Below are 18309 nucleotides of genomic sequence, written 5' to 3'. Positions count from 1 at the left end.
GAAAGCGGAGAATGGAGGGGGCAGGTGGGAGGGTAAACACCCCTTTCTCCATCTCTCCTCTACACCCTATCCCCTAAGGGTTAACCCCCTCCCTCCCCCAGTCCCTCTCTCCTCCGCCACCCCAGCCCCATCTCCCTTTAATCACATCTGATACTGAGCGGCCCAGCAGGAACAAAGAGACCATTTAGAGAAACGGGGCCGAGAAAGTGACCCCCGCACTCTGGGGCGGCCGCCTGGATGCCAGCACAAAGGCGGCATTTCAGAGCTGAAATTTCAGCACCCAACTTGATTAAAGGATTCCACAGGCTTGGAGGAGGGTGGAAGGGGGTGCGAAGTCCACTGCTCCCTGAATTAACCCTTCTCCAGAGCAGCCAACACCCCTCCCATGCCTGGGGATGCTCATCACTTCCACCCTGTCCAGGGTGCACCCGCCCCAGGGGCCTCACCACTTGCAGAGGTCAGGCAGGCCTGGCTCTTCCTCTTCCTGGAAGTGGGGGCTGGCAGCAGACTGAAGGTCAAGGCTGGAATATTCAGGGAGATGGGTTTCCTTCCCATCCCTATTGGTGTCAGTATATATATCCTCTCCTTGTTGTCTGCCCCCGCAGCCCAAGGGAGGGAAGAACTAGTGTGATCAACTGGATTTAATGTCACGCCTTGAACCCAGAAGCCCTGCTGCCCGGCCCACCATCACCCCAGCACCCATCCAAGTGAAGGCCCTGGAGGGATCAGGGTCTCCACACAGAAGGGAAAGGAGAGGGTATGGGTGTGGCAGACCAGATGGGTGGGTCATCCGGCGTATGGGGAGTGGTCTGACAGGTGGGGAATGGGAGGGGTGGTGCGGCTGGGATGGGCAGGTGTTCGGCCCTTGCTCCAGCTGCTGACTTGCCCAGTAGGGCTCTCTCGGGGAGGGCAGGAGATCACTGCATCCCCAAGCTTCCTGCTGGGGGCACTGGCTCCTGAAAGGGGATCCGAGCCCATGATAAGAGGCTCGAGGCAGGTCCTTAGGAAAACAATGGGTGGCTTGATGAGACCTGCTCTGTGATACTCCTGAGAAGGGAGAAGCCCCTGCAGCCAGTCCCCACTGGAAAGGAAATTGGGGGTTTCCGTGGCAACCAGTTCCCTGGGCACAAAGGCTCGTCTGTCTGCTGGGAAGGCAGCCGAGGTGTCTCCTGCAGCAGCCTCTGCTCTGGTGGACTGCTAGATGGAGGGGGGGACGCGGGGGAGCCCAGGGGGTCAGGGCCCTGGTGCTTCTTAAAGAGCTGATGGTCCCAGGGCCACTGGGATGGGCACAGCCTCCAGGCAGCAGGGCAGTAACAGTGAAGATGGAGGTGGGCCTCACAGGCAGCAGGAGGCAGAGGGGGTTGAAAGTTGAAGAATTTACTATTTACACGTATAAAGACTATAAAAAGACTATGAGACAAGCCACGGGCAGAGGCCCAGTCCGGAGGCTGACTCCAGCTCAGTCGGTGATGATGAGCTCGTCAACACCCCAGTCTTCGTAGCTCCCGTCAGGCAGGTAGCGGCGAATGATGATGGGGATCTTCCGGGCCCTGTGACCAGGGAGAGATAGAGGTATGTGAGGATGTGACCCCGGCTCTGCAGCAGAGGGACAGCAGGTGCAGAAGGCAAGGGAGGAGAAGCCTCAGGAGCATCCTCTTGAGACCATGGATGTACTTTGTAGGAAAGGACTTTCAGCCAAAAAAAAAAAAAGTCCCTGATTCTCTGAGTGTGGGACCAAAATCTACAAAGGGCCTGCCATCCCACAGCTGAAGGGTGAGGCAGAAAGCAGAGGGATGTTGGTAAGGCCAACTGCAGCAGGAAAAGGGGTGCTGGGACAGACAGGGACGGTCCATGTCTCGTCAGGGTCCTCCCCTCCCCCTTTGCCTGTCCCCTCCTCCCCCTTGAAGGGCTGACTCCCAAACTAAGGGTCTACAGGAACAAGGCCACACGTCCCCAGCAGGGAAGTGGGGCAGGGTGTGCAGCAGAGCGCCCAGCGGATACCCCCGGGCTCTGCAACCATGAACCAGCATCTGGGTGACTTACTTGAGCTCCTTCATGGCGATCAGTAAGGGATCTGTCTCCCCCTCCAGCTCCACCATCACGGGGGCACACATCCTGCAGGTGTAAGGACAGGTGTGGGGAGATTACACACACAGGAAGAGGGCCCAGCATGAAGCTGGGGAGAGTTTCACGAACAGGAGCAGATCAGCACCCCAGAGCCCACCTGGAGAGGGCAGCGAGAGGGGACACCTCCCCCAAGTGGCAGGTGCGGAGCAGTGGTTCAGGGGTGCTGACAGCGAGGGCACTCGAGTGACAGCCAGTAGACTGGGCTTCAACTGGGCCTCAAAGACCCTGAATCTTTCTCCCAATCTCAGCATCCTCATTTGAAAATGAAGACAAAAAGCCCTGCCCTACACAACAAGAATGCTAAAACAGTACTGGCTAATAAGCAGACTCACTAAGTGCCATAGCTGCTCTCCACCCTCCATGTAGATTATTTCATTTGTAGTAAATACTACCGGAGAAGGCAATGGCACCCCACTCCAGTCCTGGAAAACCCCATGGACGGAGGAGCCTGGCAGGCTCCAGTCCACGGGGTCGCAAAGAATAGGACACGACTGAAGCGGCTTAGCAGCAGCAGCAGTTAGTACTACTGCTACTTCCGTTTTACTGAGGCACAGGGAGGTCAGTAATTTCCCCAAGGTCACACAGCCAGTGAATGGCAGAACAAGATTTGAACCCTGAAGACTCCCCTCTACTGTGCTGTAACACCTCCCATTAAAAACCTGGTGATCCACAAACTGAAACCAGGTACTGTGAATGGGACAAGCATGCGCTTTCATTAGTGCGTCGGGTGACATTCATCACGTCCACTCCCCCGGCCAAGGACCTTCCCCAGGGCCCATCAGACTCCTGAGCCCACGGCCACAGCAGAATATTCCACACAAAGGACCCACATGTGCAAGAGCTCACCCTCTGACCACTCTACTCAACCCCCAGCCCTGCCTCAGGGCCTAGCTCACCTCATTTTCCTTCTCTGTCTTGGCAACACCCCCTGCGAGGGTCCTGCTCCTCCAGCCTTGACACAAGGTCTGTGGTCAGGCTCTCACCTGTTTACCTCTCCTCCTTGATACCCCATGGCCATCAGGCAGGCAGAACCTCATCTGGCCCCCGCTTACCTTTGCAGTACTTTCTCATGCTACCTGCCTCTATTCACCCCACATTCCAGCCATACCAAACCCCTACAGTTTCCTAGACAGGCCCTGTTGTTTTCCTTCTGTATCCTCACGTGAGTGCTTCCTCTTCTTATAGGCCTGTGAGAGGCTTAGATGTCTCCACCCTGAAAAGCACATGCTGAAGCCTTAGGGCCCTGACTCATTTTACACACACTTCTTTCAACACCACTGTCACTAAACTGTGACTACCCATCTGAAGGTTTCCAAATGAGATCTGCTGGTCCAGGACCCCAAGTTCTATTCTAGTGCAACACTTGGCCCACAGCAGAGGGTCTAAAAACAGACAGACCAGTTCCAGGCCCATCTCCTCTAGGAAGTCACCCTTACTGATTCCAACTCAAGTTTACACTAATGGACCCCAAACCTGATGATCATCCAGGAGAGCATGCTAAAAATACAGGTTTCCAGGTCCTCCCCCAGACCCGCTGAATAAATTCTCTACTGAAGGAGCCTGAGAACCTACATTAGCAAAGCTCCCCTGGTGATTCAGATAACCAGCCAGTCCGAGAGCCACCAGTTTACAATAAATGATCTACTAATTCTATTGCTAAATATTCTGATGTCTGTTACTCCCCGAAGCCTGAAAATTCCCCAAGCGCAGAAACTGAGTTTTTAACTTTTTCTATATCTTCTCTCAATAATTATTTAAACTTCCCTAATATTTAATGTTTTAAAGAATGTGGCAAAATGCTTTCCCTGACATGCATATGCCTTCTTTCTTTCAAGACATGAATAATTCAAGAATAGTCGTTCATCCAGCCCTACTACATGCACAGGAAATCTGAGAGTGTGCCCTCAAAGTCTCCACCAGGGGTTCCAAGGGGCAACCTTCCTTGGGAAGCAGCCAAGGGGTCGCAAAGAGTCAGCCAGACTCAGCGGCTGAGCAAAGCACAGCGCAGTTGCAACCATTCAGCCACCAGATGGGGCTAATGAGCTGGAGTGAGACTTCATCCACAAATATCCAAGAAAACATGGTTCAGCATCTACTCCTAAGTGCAGGATTGCAGGCCCATAACTCAAGACAAGCTCCAGCCCTGACTGTCCAAGGGCTTACAGCAGCTGGAAAACCACCAGACAGCAACTGAGCTCTTAATCTGAAGGAGTGCTACAGCCCAACAAGGTTGGACAAGAGTCTTACCTCCAAAGGAAAGCAGGATGCTGGGCCTTGCATGGAATGCCTGCTCCAGACTGTCCACCAAACGCACGCCCATCTTCTAAATGTCACTCAAGGGACCAGTGACATGTTTTCCAGTCTTGTGCCCCAAGCTACTTGCCATTCCTCCACCACAAACCACACATGCCCGCCTCCACTTTCCTAGTGCTGTTTCTGGCACCGAGGATACCTTCAGGACGACATCACTTTATTCCCTTCTCTCCTTTTTTGTTTCTCTTTTAAAGCATCAATCTCGTCTGCCTTGGGTTCTGGGTGTTTAGAAGAAGTCCCTCTTCCCTACTAGTCAGTAAACATCCAGAGGATTAGGGAATTGTGTCTTTAATCCCTTTATATCTCCAAAAGGCACAAGCACAATATCTTATATGATGCTGAAAGACTTTAACTTGCATACAGTCTATTTGCTTAAAAAACAGTTTATGAATTATTCTTTTTGCTGGGTCGTGTTCAGCAGACATATTCATGTTCATATTCATATTCATACCACCCAACCAGCACTCTGTAAGGATGGAAATGTCCTCTAACTGTGCCACCTATCACGGTAGCCACAAGGGCTACTGAGCACATGAAATGTGACTAAGGAGATAGAAACACTGGACTCCTATCTAGTTTTACCTAATTTAAATGGCCAAATGTAGCCAGCAGTGACCATACCTGTGGTGCAGGCCTAGAGGGTCCTGACCCCAGCAACTGAAATCACCATACGGAGTGCGGCTCTCAACTCACCCAGACCAGCAAGGGGTGCAAGCAGGCCGGCAGGAGGTCTACCGCTGCCGATCAAGTGAAGAACAACGGTTTCCTGCCCCAATAAAACCCTCCACTGAGTGGTCACCTTCACTCCACAGATAAAAGTCCAGTGCTGTTTGAAAACTTGGGCAGGGGGTGGGGGTGCACAGATTGAGCATCATCGCTCCCCTAGCATACGTATTGCCCCACAACTCCGTGGCCCCAACTTTTCTTTCGAGCCTGTTTCCCACTCCTCTCTTCTCGAAGCACCCCTCCTCCAGGTGTCCACCATTTCTCCCAGCAGCTGGTAAGAAGTCTGAGACAGGGCTCCTTTCCTCAGCCTCCTGTTTCCCTGGGGAGGATGTGCCACGAGAGCAACAGGAACACATCTGCTCTCTGCGTCCTCCCACTTAACTCTCGCCAGAACAGAGGAGGAGCTCATTTGACAGGGGAGCCTGGTGGGGAAAGCCAGCACCTGTGGCCCAGCCTCTTCAAGAGCTCCTGCTTCCTCAAAGCCACCTGCCCTCAGGGGGGCTGCTTTGGGGTCTGTTCTGTACAAGGCCCCCGCCCCCGCAGACACGGCCTCTGACGCCTGCAATGCCTGTGGCTGACGGGTAGACATGCGGGCATTGCACATTTTGACCTGACCTGACTTGTCTCCTGGCTGGCTCCTGAATCATGTTGTTCTTCAACAAGTTCCCAACTTGGGAGAGAAAGGAAGGGCTGCTAATTTCAAACCCCCACACCCCCAACCACTGTTCTGTGCTTCCACGTTCCCAGCGCGGCCTCGATGTGGAGGGCTCTCTCACTCCTCTGGGCTGGCCCCAGTCTACTTGAGTCAAGAACCACCTTAAGCCCAGTGAGAGTTGCTGCAGCACCCGCAACTAACGAGCCCACAAGGGTCTAGGTCTGATCTTATTTCATTTATTTTCGCTTCCCCACCTGACAGGCAATCATCACGCTCTGTATTCTTACTGTTACTCGTCTACTGCTTATGTCTTGTTCCCCCAATGGACCACAAAACTCCCTGAGGACAGGGGTCTAGCACAGTGCCTGGCACACAGGAGCAGCACCGCCTTTGTTTAGCCTGTGAGAAAGGGAAGGGTCTGTTGTCAGGCTGGGCCATGACCAACAGCTTGGAGGTTCCCTGTGGCCTGATCAAAGGACAATATGGTGTGGGAGCTCATACTCACGCAATCTGAAGGGCTCGGGTGCCCAGCACGCGGGCTCGTTCATACTTGGTCATATATGGTGTGGTGATTCGTTTCTGGTTGGCCTGCGGTCGCTCTCCAGAAGGGAGAATCTCAACGTTCTCCTGGCCCTCCTGGACACCAAGGCAGAAAAGAGGGAAAAATCTCAGGATGCATTACTGGGGGTGAGGGGCAGGATGACGACAACAGTGATTGTAAGCACCTCCACACTATTGCTCGCTACATGCCAGTGACCATGCAACTGCCTTATTAACACCCCACTCAATCCTCACAAAAACTTTATGAAGTGGGGATTACAATGCTCATTTTAGAGGGTTGGACAGTCAGCTAACTTGGCCAAAGTCTCAGAGCTAGTGAAAGAGGAATCGTGATCAGGAGTCCAAAGCCAGCCGCCTCATCCAGAAGGAAGAGTTGGCTCCATACAAAGAAGTCCTTGAGCATAGACAACCTTACCCGAAGCAGGAAGAGGAACAAGCACCCCATCTTTAAATATGTATATATTTAATAATCACTTATTAGGCATCTGTCATGTGCCAGACATGATAAAGGTGCTGAGATGGAGAGAGTTTCTGCTCTCAAAGACTTCAAAGTCCAGCAAAAAGACAAGAGTAAACAAAACACCAAGTGCTATGAAAGTGTGCCAGCGTGCCACAAACTACACAAGAAAGTGAGGGACATCTACCTCATCCTGGGGGTTAGGAATACAGTCCAGAGATGAGACCTGGGCTAGTCTAGAAGGATGAGTATGAGTTGCCAAGCTAACAAGGAAGGAAAGGCAGAGCGTTCCAGGCAGGCTGAATTGCATATGTGCAAAGACACAGGAGGGAGAGAACGTACTCAGCCTGTACGCCTAATTGTGGGGTATGATTAGCACAAAAGGTACAGACAGGGTTATAGACAGGAGAATAAATTCTGTAATATAAAATTAAGTCAACAAATATTTACTGAGTGCTTACTATATGTCAGATAGCATTCTAAGTGCTTGACACAGAGCAGTAAGACAGATAAGTTCTTTCTCCCATAGAGTTTTACTATATAATACAGTGAAAGTGAAATTCACTCAATCGTGTCCAACTCCTTGTGAGCCCCCATGGACTATACAGTCCGTGGAATTCTCCAGGCCAGAATACTGGAATGGGCAGCCATTTCGTTCTCCAGGGGATCTTCCCAACCCAGGGATCGAACCCAGGCAGGTCTCCTGCATTGCAGGTGGATTCTTCACCAACTGAGCCACCATGGAAGACCAAGAATACTGGAGTGGGTAGCCTATCCATTCTCCAGCGGATCTTCCTGACCCAGGAATACAGTGAGATGAACAATAAATAAAATTAGTAGTCAAATGTGCAGTATAAAAACAGAGAGAAAAGACAGAGAGTGTCCGAGTGTTGATGTTGGAGGAAGGGACAAATGCAGTGATTTGAGATAGAATGGTCAGGGAAGGCCTCACTGAGGTGATATTTAACACAGACCTGAAGGAGGCTGAGGAGCAGACTGTGTGCATATCTAAGGGAAAAGGAAGAGGGGACAGCACAGTCAAAGGTCCTGAGCTGGAACTTCCCTGGCAGGGACAGGGACACCGAGAAGAGAGAAGGTCACAGAGGGAGCAGGTGGTCGGATCATGGAGGACGTTATGCATGTTTTTGGCTTTTATTCAGAATGAGATGAGAAGCGACCAGATACAGGTTCTGAGCAGAGGAGAGATAGAGTGACTTTAGATTTAAAAGGATCACTCTGGATACCCTGTTGAGAATATTTTGTAGAGGGTAAGGGCCGAAGCAGAGAGAACACTGAGGAAGACCAATAGTAACCAATCATGTGGGTAGGAGAAGTCAACTCTGGCAGCAGAAAACAAACAGTAGACTCAAGGCAGGAAAACCGTTAACAAGTTTCTACAGTAATGCGGGTGAAAACCAATGAGGATCTAAACCAGGCTGAGGCACTAGGAATAGAGAAACAGGAACAGGACTCAACTACATGGAGGAGGCAGAGTCAACAGGAGAGAGATGGAAAGGGATCAGAAGGATAGAGAAGAAAGTTTCTGACTCAGTGAACAGGTAACCTCAGAGTGCCAGGCAGACAGGAAAACCCAAACAAAAACAGGGCCTTCACCTTACCAACCTAAAAAACAATCAAGGGATCCCTCTCTCCAGAAGACACAAAGCACTTCTTCCTCCACCAGTCACACAGCACAGAAAACCCTATTTTATCTACAACGCCAGTAACTCATCCACCAAGCTGCTCAAGCCAGAAACACAGGAGTCATTCCTGTCATGTCCCACTTTCTCAGCCCCACATCCAATCCACCAAGATCTCTCAAATCTGTTTTCTCATCACAGACACTACCAGCACCTAAGTGCAAGTTACAGACGTCACCTGGACTGAACCCTAATTGGGCTTTCTTTGACTCTTGCTCCTCCCAACTCATTCCTCACTGGATCATGCCACTCCCCAGCTCCCCAAAACTTGTCAGCAGCTTCCCACTACCCCTAGGCTACAAAATCTTGCCTGATCTTGGCCCTCACCTCTCCAGCCTTATCTCAGGTCACTCTCCCCCTTGCTCTTTATTTAGCCTCACCCTGCTGAGCTCCTGGTACATAATAAACATTCAACACATGTCTGCACAATGAATGAAAGGGCTATTTCAACTCTGAGTCAACTAACTGCCCCAGAAGCCATGCTCTGTGGTCCAAGAGGACAAAAGCCTTTGGGCCAACCCTGTAGGACTCCTCCACTACCCAGGACTAGATCTCTCCTCATTCGAACTGGCAGCACCCTGACCACAAACCGGAGGCAGAGGCATGCGATTGGCCATCACTGGTGGGGCTATCTGGCAGCTTGGGCTGCAGAGAGGGGAGCCCAAGGCTCAGTACTGACCTCCTCGGCATTCTCCAAGTCATCGAGTCCTTCATCTTCCTCCACGTCATCAAAGTCGTCTCCATCAAAACTGCACAAGTGTAAGAAGCCCGTTAGTTAGAGCATCACTTACTAGAATCAAAGTGGGCAGAGATCTGAGTCTCATGTGATACGTAGGAGGCTCTCAATAAATATCCACCTAACCAGTGAATCATCCAATAAGTTAGTCATCTGACGTCCTCATCTTAACCATGGGCCTCTTCTAGAAAGAGACCCCAGCTGAAGAGCACAGACTATACCTAATACATCTCAATATTTGGTACTGACATAGAGCCCGACTCAGTGGAAGTTTGCTGAAAGGTACTTTTTTCACTGATCCTCTCTGGACCCTCGAGCCGGGGCCTTTTCCGCGCCCAGCCTCTGGCCGGGTCTATGCTCCCAGTTCCCAGCCTTTCCCTTCTCCGGCTCTGCGGGCCCCCTCAGCACCCCTAGTCCCCTCAACCCCTGGCTCAACTTCCTTCGACCCTGGCTCCCGCTTCATCCGCCCCTTCTGAGTCTTCGCAAAAGTCACTTAGCTCCCTCACTCACTTGTCCTCGTTGTCTGACATGACGCCCGCGCAGCAGCCACAGTTCCGCGACTCAGACCCGCGCGGAGACCGGCGAACTGCGTACCTCCGTCTCGCGCGCTGCCAAGCGTACTCTGCGCCTGCGCCGTGACCTAGAGGTAATCACTTCCGGGAGGCAGGCGGGGCGAGAAATACGCACATGCGCGGAGCAGTTTGTCTGCGTTACCATGGTAGCCGGAGCCGCTAGCTGCAGGCTCTAGTGGCTGAGATCTCAAAAGTATTTCTGCGAGGGCCCAGGAGCGGCTGCTGCTTCAGAGCCTTGATTACGACCTCCGGAGCCCAGCCGCCGCTCTCTGTGGGGAGAGAGGCCACCCAGCCGGGGTCTTACTTTAGGGTGAGGTTTCCCCTTTGGGCGTATCACACACGGGCACGGCTGCCCTCACGCCCCTTTCCTCCCGAGGGGGCTTCCCTGCCACAGGCGCCAGGTCCGGATGAGGTCTCTGTTTGCGTGTGTATATCTGCCAGTGGATCTTCAAGGTGGAAGGATCGGGCACTGTCGCGATGTTGACAGGCGGCATCACGATTCTTTTGCGACCCGACACCCGCTCCCAAACTTTGGGTGGTGTTGAGGGTGTGAGAAGAGATTGGATCTGGGAGACAGGGAATGTTTCGTTGGGTTTTTCCCTCTTCAGATCCCTCCCATGGCTTCCCAGGAGAGTGTGGAGACGGTGACTAAAGGAACAGGGTTCTGGCGCTGTCCCAAGCTGACCACTTACACCCCAGGGACCTGCGAACTGCTCAGAGGTCAGTGCATTAAAGGGCACAAGAAGAGCGGTTGTCACAGTTACCCTGTTTCTCAGTTCTCCCCTACATTACTTATGGCTTAGTAATTGTATTTTCATTTTACAGATAAGAAGCCTGGAGTTCAGAACGGTTCAGGGGTCTGGGTCCTACAACTTGGAAGTGACTCAAAGTCAAAGAACTAAGAATTTCAGAGTAGTTAACTCCCATGAGCCCCTTAGATCACACTTTCAGTTTCTCCAGGGAAGACTTATTTCCTCCCCACCCATCATCACCACAGTGGAACCGTTATGTGTCTGCACACTACCAAATACCTTTTCCTTCACTGGGCTTAGTGCAACCTGTAATCAGATACCTAGTGTGTTCCACTGAATTAACGTTGAATTAACATTCAATTCATGAACTCCATCAGGGCATGATGCCTGTTTTGGCTCACATTTGTAGCTCCAGTCCCTGGCACATGCTTAATGAATACTTGTTCATTCACTCATTCATTCAAAATGAATTCATTCAAAACAAAAAATGTTTTAAAGCCCACTGTGTGCTTGAGACATTGTCCCAGGTGCTGAAAACACAGCAATAAAGAAAAGAAATAAGGAAAAATTCTTGTTCCCTTGGAGCTAATATTCTAGTAGGAAAGTAACAAATAATAAGTAAGGTATATAGAACTTAGATGGTGATGAGTGGTATAGGGGAAAAAAAATGTAGAAAAGAAAGGGAGTTCCCTCGTGGTCCAGTGTTTAGGACTCAGTATTTTCACTGCCGGGAGACCCAGGTTCAATCCCTGTTCAAGGAACTCAAATCCCACAAGCTAAGTACTCAGGTAGCCAGAATGGGAGCAGGAGGTGATACAATATTAAATTTAAGTGGGGTGAGATGAAGGCATCTGCTTGCAGCCCAGGAAGCCTCACTGAAGTGCTTTGTCTTGCAGTGATGATGAAGGAATCCAAACTGACTAACTTCCAACAGCGCCACATCATGGACACCATTAAACGTAAGAGGCTGACCAGAGAGGTTTCCGGGGGAAAGGAATTCTGGGTCACATTGTAATGCTTTCTCCATGTTGAGGAGTAGGGAACCTAATTTTAAACATACACACACACAAAACAAAATTTGAATAGTATTTCTGACCCTTGCTCTCAGGGAATTGACCTTGCAGGGTCTTGGTCTTTGCTTCTTCCCAAGACATGGGTCCCAGCCCATGAGCCACTCCTGCAATCCGGCTCTAGCCGGCCTTCCCAATAGGGCACCAGCCCATTTGAGACTTCCTGCCCAGTCAGACAGTCCAAACGCTGTCAAGTCTGCAATCTCTCCCACCCTCTTACACACATACCATATGAGCACTCCAGACGAGAGTCCTGTGTGTGTCTCATGCATGGTTTTATTCATTCATAGCTTAGCTAGCAGAAACTCGATTAATGGCAGGCTTCCAACATAGAAAAACTATGCAAAACCTTTCCACACTTCACCTCTGACCACACACTATATTATTTATTTTTAAGGAAAACAAAAAACTGAATGTACATGGGCATGGTAACAAGGTGCCCTCTAAGATCTTTTTTTTTTTTTTTTACAAACAAAGCAATCTTTTATTAAACCATTTTTACTTTTATTTTTGCAAGTACAATTATTTAACCTGAAGCATTGAATATGATTTAACTCTAATCATTTGATCTGGCCTCTTGTTACAAAATGGGGTTTTATGTATCTTTTTATTTTACCCTCAAAAACTTACAGTTTAGGGAAACTGCTCATTGTGGAAGAAATAGAGTCAGATATTTGACTAGTACTATGCACATTAGAGTGCTCCCCTGATAGCTCAGCTGGTAAAGAGTCTACCTGCAATTGCAGGCGATCCCAGTTCAATTCCAGGGTTCGAAAGATCTCCTGGAGAAGGGATAGGCTACCCATTCCAGCATTCTTGGGCTTCTCTGGTGGCTCAGCTTGTACCTTCTAAGATCTTGAAAACAACCTTGCTTTCTGAGATTTAACTGAATCAGCTTTTAGGGGATCAGAACAGAGATCTGTAAAGTTACCTTTAAGAGGATACCAGAAGGTTCAAGCCTGCCAAGTTTCACTCAAATCTACCAATAGCTATTGCCTTTCAGGAAAGAAGGTGCCTATCAGGAGGCATCTGGTCAACCACAGAAACTGGAATGGGAGAGTCAGAGAGACAAAGACTGACTGCCCAGCACTGACTGGGGGAGGGAGGCTCCATCAGGTCAGTTCAGAAGTCAGATCTCCTTCCTCTTTGTGGACAAGGACAACTCAGGCTGCCAGAGCCTAATACCACAACGCAGCTGAGTCACATAACTCAATCTCCACACTCAAGTCATCTACTAATCATTTGATGTCCCCTACAGATCCCCTGGAGAAGGGAATGGCAACCCACTCCAGTACTCTTGCCTAGAGAATCCCATGGACAGAGGAGCCTGGTGGGCTATAGTCCATGGGTCCCATAGAGTCAGACATGACTGAGCAACTAACCCTTTCTTCCTTCCTTACAACATGACAATAAAGAGAATGTGCTAGAAATTCCATTAAAAGTAAATACCTGGAGACCAAGGATTGAGCCTGCCTTGTTCACCACTGTACCTTGACTCCTAGTGAAAGTGAAGTCGCTCAGTTGTGTCCTACTCTTTGCAATCCCATGGACTGTAGCCTATCAGGCTCCTCCATCCATGGGATTTTCCAGGCAAGAGTACTGGAGTGGGTTGCCATTTCCTTCTCCAGGAGATCATCCTGACCCAGGGATTGAACCCGGGTCTCCTGCGTTGTAGGCAGACCCCTTACCATCTGAGCCACCAGAGAAGTCCTTGACTCTGAGGTGCTCAATATTTATTGACAAACTAATTGTATTAGTGGTTAGGTCAACACAAGTAACCAGTTTGCCTGGCAGTTTTTTTCTCCTTAGACATTTTCTCTTTAAAATATTGCCTCCAAGCCTTGGTATTGAGTGTACTTTCTTCTCCTAGATTCCCCTCTCTTCTCTCTTCTTAACCAAGTCCTACTTGTTTGTTTGAGGCTTAGTTTAAATTCTTTTACAAGCCACAAATTCCTCTCCTTCACCTGAACTCCCAGAATTGCTTGGCTCTAATTATTTGCTGAGACTGAGCCAAAAGAAAAGGTGGCATTTAGCATTGGACAGGTAGAAATAGCAGAGAGAGTATGAGGAACATTCTGGAAAGCACAGCATCTCTTCAGAGAAGAGAGAGAAAAACCATGGTTGGCCCTAGATAGAGGGCATGAGAAAGGAAAGGCAGTGGGAAACAATGGCAGCTCCATCCTTCTGGTTCGTCTGGGCAGACGCATCAGAGTCATCCTGTCCCCTCTTTCCCTTTCTCCGAGACCCCACATCCAACCCACCAGCAGTCCTGTCTGCTTGACCTTCAAACCATATCCTGACTGTGATTATTTCTGCCCTTGATCCCCGTGCGTGCGTGCTCAGTCGCTTCAATCTTGTCTGACTTTTTGTGACACCATGGACTGTAGCCTGCCAGGCTCCTCTGTCCATGGGATTCTCCAGGCAAGAACACTGGAGTGGGTAGCCATACTCTCCTCCAGGGTATCTTCCAGACCCAAGGATCAAACCCGTGTCATTTATGTCTCCTGCATTGGCAGGCAGGTTCTTTACCACTAGCACCACCTGGGAAGCCCTTGACCCCCAACTCTGTATTTTCTTTTCTTGTTTTTTTTTTTTTGCTTGTGCATCTTGAGGGATCTTAGTTCCCAGACCAGGGATCAAACCTGTGGTTCCTGCAGTGGAAGCAGGGACCACCAGGAAATTCCCAATGCTGTATTTTCAATGGCAGCTAAAGGGGTGACTCCTCTGCTCAGAACCCTCAATGGCTTCCCACCTCACACACAATAAAAGCCAGTCTTTCCAGAGGCCTATGAGGCCCCGCCCGTCTCATGCCCTCCCTGACCTCTCACCTCTACTCCCACGCCACCCCACCCCTGGCTCAGTCCATTCCTGGCACCCCAGCCTCCTGTCTGTTCTCAGATGCTCTGGGAACATTCCCACCTCAGGACTTGACCCATCCTGCCTAGAATGCTCTTCCCTAAAATATCACCTTGGCTGGCCTCTTACCACTTATGGGTCTTTTCTCAAATGTCACTGTGTCGGTGAGGCCTTCCCCGGCTGCCCTATTTATAACCGTGAACCCTGCTCTGATACACCCTGTGGCCCATCCCTGCACTGCAACCATAGCCATACTGTCAGCATCGCCGCTGTTACCACCGTCTAAACCCAGATGGGAGCACTGTGAGGGCAGGGCTTCGTCTGACCTCTCTACCCCGTGTCCGGGCCTGGCTCAGAGTGCATGCTCGATACTCCCTGCTGGGTGATGACAGAGACGGCTGGAAAGGGACGGGAGGTAGACAGGATCCAAGTCAAAACAGGTTGGAGGGCGTTCCCTGGCAGTCCGGGGATCTGGACTGCTGGTTAGGCTGCTGTTAGGACACTGAGCTTTCACTGCCGAGGGCGCAGTTTCAGTCCCTGGTCAGGGAGCTAAGATCTGCGTGGGCACGGCCAAAAGAATAAAGACGTTTTAGATAAATGGGAGTGATTTGGAAAGATGTTCATGGTAGATTGTTAATTCAGTTCAGTTGCTCAGTTGTGTCAGACTCCTTGCGACCCCATGGAAGATTGTTAGTCTATTACTGAATAGAATGCAGTGTGATCCAATCTTTGAAAAATGAATCGTATACATGCCCATATATCTTTGAACATGATTATGTAAGTATCAAAAAGAATGGGCTGAGACCACCAAATTGTTACCACCACTCCTTGTAGAGGGGAGGGTATGGAGGGGAGATGGGAAGACTCTTCCATTCCGTTTGACTTATTTTAACAGGTAGGGACCACTTAGATGGGCCCCCTGACCCTGACCCTTCCCTCCCCAGGAGGAGACACTCTCCCCCTGCAGTGCAGCCCAACTTCCAGCCAGAGGGTCTTGCCTTCCAAGCAGCCAAGCTCAGCCATCTACCTGCCTCCCATCCTGGCTGCCCGGTCCCACCTCCGGCCTGCCAGGAGGTGCCAAGCCAACGGGGCCTACAGCCGGGAGCAGTTCAAGCCTCAGGCCACCCGTGAGTAAGCGGCCTCGACCACAGCCCCTCTTCTACCCTCCGAGGGGGGTTGAGGGGGGCAGGGAGACGAACAGCCCACAGGGTGCTGCGCAGGCGGCTAATCAAATTCTCAGGCTGTTTACACCAGTGCTCTCCAACCTCCGCACCTGTTAGCTTGGAGGCATTCAGGGTGTGTGGGAAACCAGTTAGCTGGTTACTTTGTATACATTTTCCCAGAATTCTCTTTAACAGTTAACTGGTTTCCCCCCACCTCTGATGAATCTTTGGAGGTCAGGTGTCACAGCTGTTGCTCTCTCAAGCTCACATGGGGCCTGGAACCCCGGGTTCCTCTGTGCCCTAGCCTGTTTCAGAGAGCGATTACATCCCCCGCTTTCCACTTGGCACCTGATGTGACTCTTGGCCCCTCCACACGGCCTCCCCATCCGGGCTATACTGCACAGTCATTGAGTTTCCTTAGCCTTGCTCTGCACCCAGGCAGTCTGTGGGGTTTGTTTTTTTTTTAATAATTTTATTTATTTATTTTTGGCTGTGCTGGGTCTTCGTGCTGGCTTTTCTCTAGTGCAGGCAAGCAGCGGGCTAGTCTCTAGCAGCAGCGGGCAGGCTTCTCGTTGTGGTGGCTTCTCCTGAGGAGCACCTGGGCTTCAGGAGGTGCGGCTCCCAGGCTCTGAAGCACAGGTTCAGTAGCTGTGATGCACGGGCTTAGTTGCTCCATGCCATGTGGGAGCTTCCCAGATCAGGGATCGAACCCCATGGCTCCTGCATTTAAGAATCTGCCTGCAATGCAGGAGAGCTGGGTTTGACTCCTGGGTCGGGAAGATCCCCTGGAGAAGGAAATGGCAATCCACTCCAGTGTTCTTGCCTGAAAAATCCCGTGGACAGAGGAGCCTGGCGGGCTACAGTCCATGGGGTCACAAGAGTTGGACACGACTTCCTGACTAAACCACCACATTTACCGCTGAGCCACCAGGGAAGCCCCGTGTGTGGGTTCCGATGAAGCTCTCTTCTGGGTCCTTCCAACACCTTCCGGCCTACTGTGACTTGACCAGTGCAGAGGCGGCCCAGGGTAGGAGGTGCTGGGTTTGCAGAAGCCCTACCATGTTCCCAGGCACCCTGGAGTGAGCATGCTCCAGGAATTGGGGGTGCCCTGCCCACCTTACCTAGGCCACTTCTGGGCCCGACAGGGGATCTGGAGAAGGAGAAGCGAAGACTCCAGAATATCTTTGCCACCGGGAAGAAGCCAGAGGAACGGAAAAGAAAGCCCCCTCCCGTGCGACAGGAGGACCCAGCCCCCGAGCTGGACCGCTTTGAAGAACGTGAGTCCTTGTGGGGCCAGCTACGCTGGGGAGGGGAAGGGGGAGTGTGTGTGGAAGAGCCCCGGGAGCAGGGGAAGGGGGATCCCTGAGGGCCATCGAGTGAGAAACGGACCACAGGACTGCTCCCCGTTCCCAAGAGAGGCTACCTGCCGCCCCACCATCCCTCCCAGGAGCACGGGGGCCCCTGTTGTCCTGTGCACGGACGGCCCTCTCCCTGTCCAGTGGTGAAGGAAGTTCAGGAGAGGAAAGAATTCCTGGCTGACATGGAGGCCCTGGGGCAGGGCAGACAGTATCGCGGGATCATCCTTACTGAAATCTCCCAGGTAGGAAAAGCACCAGGGAAGGTGGACGGGACGTGGGTGCGGGGGACGAGACGTGAGCCGAAGTGAGGCTCCACTCGGGCTGTTTCGGGGGTCCCGCTCTAGCCTCACATCCGCCCTGACACCCAGCTTTCCCCAATGCCCTTTGCAGAAACTACAGGAAATGGAAGACATTGACCACAAGAGGAGTGAGGAACTTAGGAAAGCTCTTGCCACCACTTAACCTTCCACTCGCCCCTGCTCCCCACCCCAAGGAGGGCGGGGGAGCCCACCCCCTTGCCAAGCCGGGTCACCCCCAGGTCAGTCTACCCACTCTGCCCTTCAGCCATGGAAATGGTTGTATAGCACTGCCCCCACCTACGGTACCCTGGACACAGCACCCTAGAAAATGGACCACATCTCAGAAAATGAGCTGATTCTCCTCCAGACTCTGCCCAGGGTCAGCTGAGCCTCTGAGACCAGTCACAGATCCAGACACCCACACACACACACATACACACACACGCACGCACGTGCACACACACAGTGAAAGCAAGTCCAGGTCTTAACCACCTTGGGTATGTGTCTAAGGGTGTCCAGTAGGGCCTCTTCCCAACGCTTCGCCCACTGTGTGTCCCTGTGTCCCACACATTAGGTTTTCTGAACTTAGTAATGAATATGATTCCTTTCTTCCTACCCGTCTTAGGACCTACTTGTTTGACTTCTTACAGCCTTGGACAAATATTTAACCACTATGATTAACTGGCTAATAAAACACATTTACTGTAGGTCATTACACACACCATTTTGTTTTCAGAGGGATAAGGCTTATTTGTTCAAGGAGTTAGCATTTTTCAAGCCCAGTTGGTTTCTAGCTGTTTTTTTCCAGTAAAAATGGAACCAAGGCTCCGGGAGCAGCCCATGGGCAGGTGCTATGCCAGGCGACGATGTCGCTCCTGGCTGATTCCCTCAGTAAACACCGGCGATGGTTCATCATCCCTGGTGAAAACCAGGTCTCACCCAGAGACTCCAAACAGAGGCATTT

At 51.2% G+C, this 18309-nt stretch overlaps 2 protein-coding genes across 7 annotated transcripts; one reads left to right on the top strand and one right to left on the bottom strand.

Moving 5' to 3' along the window:
* Nucleotides 1-626: 626 nt before the first annotated feature.
* On the bottom strand, nt 627-9906 carry POLR2F (RNA polymerase II, I and III subunit F). Its single transcript, XM_020896485.2, has 5 exons — nt 9786-9906; nt 9219-9288; nt 6327-6457; nt 2044-2115; nt 627-1550 (listed from the first exon to the last, which is right to left on the bottom strand). The coding sequence occupies exons 1-5, from the start codon at nt 9803-9805 to the stop codon at nt 1460-1462; spliced, it is 384 nt and encodes a 127-aa protein (XP_020752144.1). The 5' UTR covers nt 9806-9906; the 3' UTR covers nt 627-1459.
* A 25-nt stretch (nt 9907-9931) lies between these two features.
* Nucleotides 9932-18052, top strand: C23H22orf23 (chromosome 23 C22orf23 homolog). 6 transcript variants are annotated; one of them, XM_020896491.2, is made up of 8 exons: nt 9932-10157; nt 10456-10567; nt 11496-11558; nt 12673-12785; nt 15470-15652; nt 16834-16965; nt 17136-17288; nt 17437-18052. In XM_020896491.2, exons 2-8 carry the CDS (start codon nt 10465-10467, stop codon nt 17506-17508), a joined length of 819 nt encoding a protein of 272 aa, XP_020752150.2. In that variant the 5' UTR covers nt 9932-10157; nt 10456-10464; the 3' UTR covers nt 17509-18052. The 6 variants fall into 6 exon arrangements, 4 of the variants coding, with proteins under 4 accessions (XP_020752150.2, XP_020752149.2, XP_070309413.1 ...); XM_020896490.2 differs by having other exon boundaries at nt 17103-17288; XR_002314344.2 differs by lacking the exon at nt 12673-12785 and having other exon boundaries at nt 17103-17288; nt 17437-17523.
* The last annotated feature ends 257 nt before the right edge of the window (nt 18053-18309 follow it).

This window comes from Odocoileus virginianus, chromosome 23 (assembly GCF_023699985.2).
Source record: "Odocoileus virginianus isolate 20LAN1187 ecotype Illinois chromosome 23, Ovbor_1.2, whole genome shotgun sequence".
Classification (NCBI taxonomy): Eukaryota; Metazoa; Chordata; class Mammalia; order Artiodactyla; family Cervidae; genus Odocoileus; species Odocoileus virginianus.
This window is presented reverse-complemented; position numbering and strand designations above follow the sequence as displayed.

Bases quoted from the DNA above. Each gene is read 5' to 3' on its own strand.
- POLR2F (XM_020896485.2), bottom strand. From the start codon at position 9,805: ATGTCAGACAACGAGGACAA. The intron at 6,458-9,218 runs GTCAGTACTGAG...CTTGGTGTCCAG, and splicing joins ACTTGGAGAATGCCGAGGAG to GAGGGCCAGGAGAACGTTGA. The intron at 1,551-2,043 runs GTAAGTCACCCA...CCCTGGTCACAG, and splicing joins ATCGCCATGAAGGAGCTCAA to GGCCCGGAAGATCCCCATCA.
- C23H22orf23 (XM_020896490.2), top strand. From the start codon at position 10,465: ATGGCTTCCCAGGAGAGTGTGGAGACGGTGACTAAAGGAACAGGGTTC. The intron at 12,786-15,469 runs GTCAGTTCAGAA...TTCCCTCCCCAG, and splicing joins GGGGAGGGAGGCTCCATCAG to GAGGAGACACTCTCCCCCTG. The intron at 16,966-17,102 runs GTGAGTCCTTGT...CCCGTTCCCAAG, and splicing joins GCTGGACCGCTTTGAAGAAC to AGAGGCTACCTGCCGCCCCA.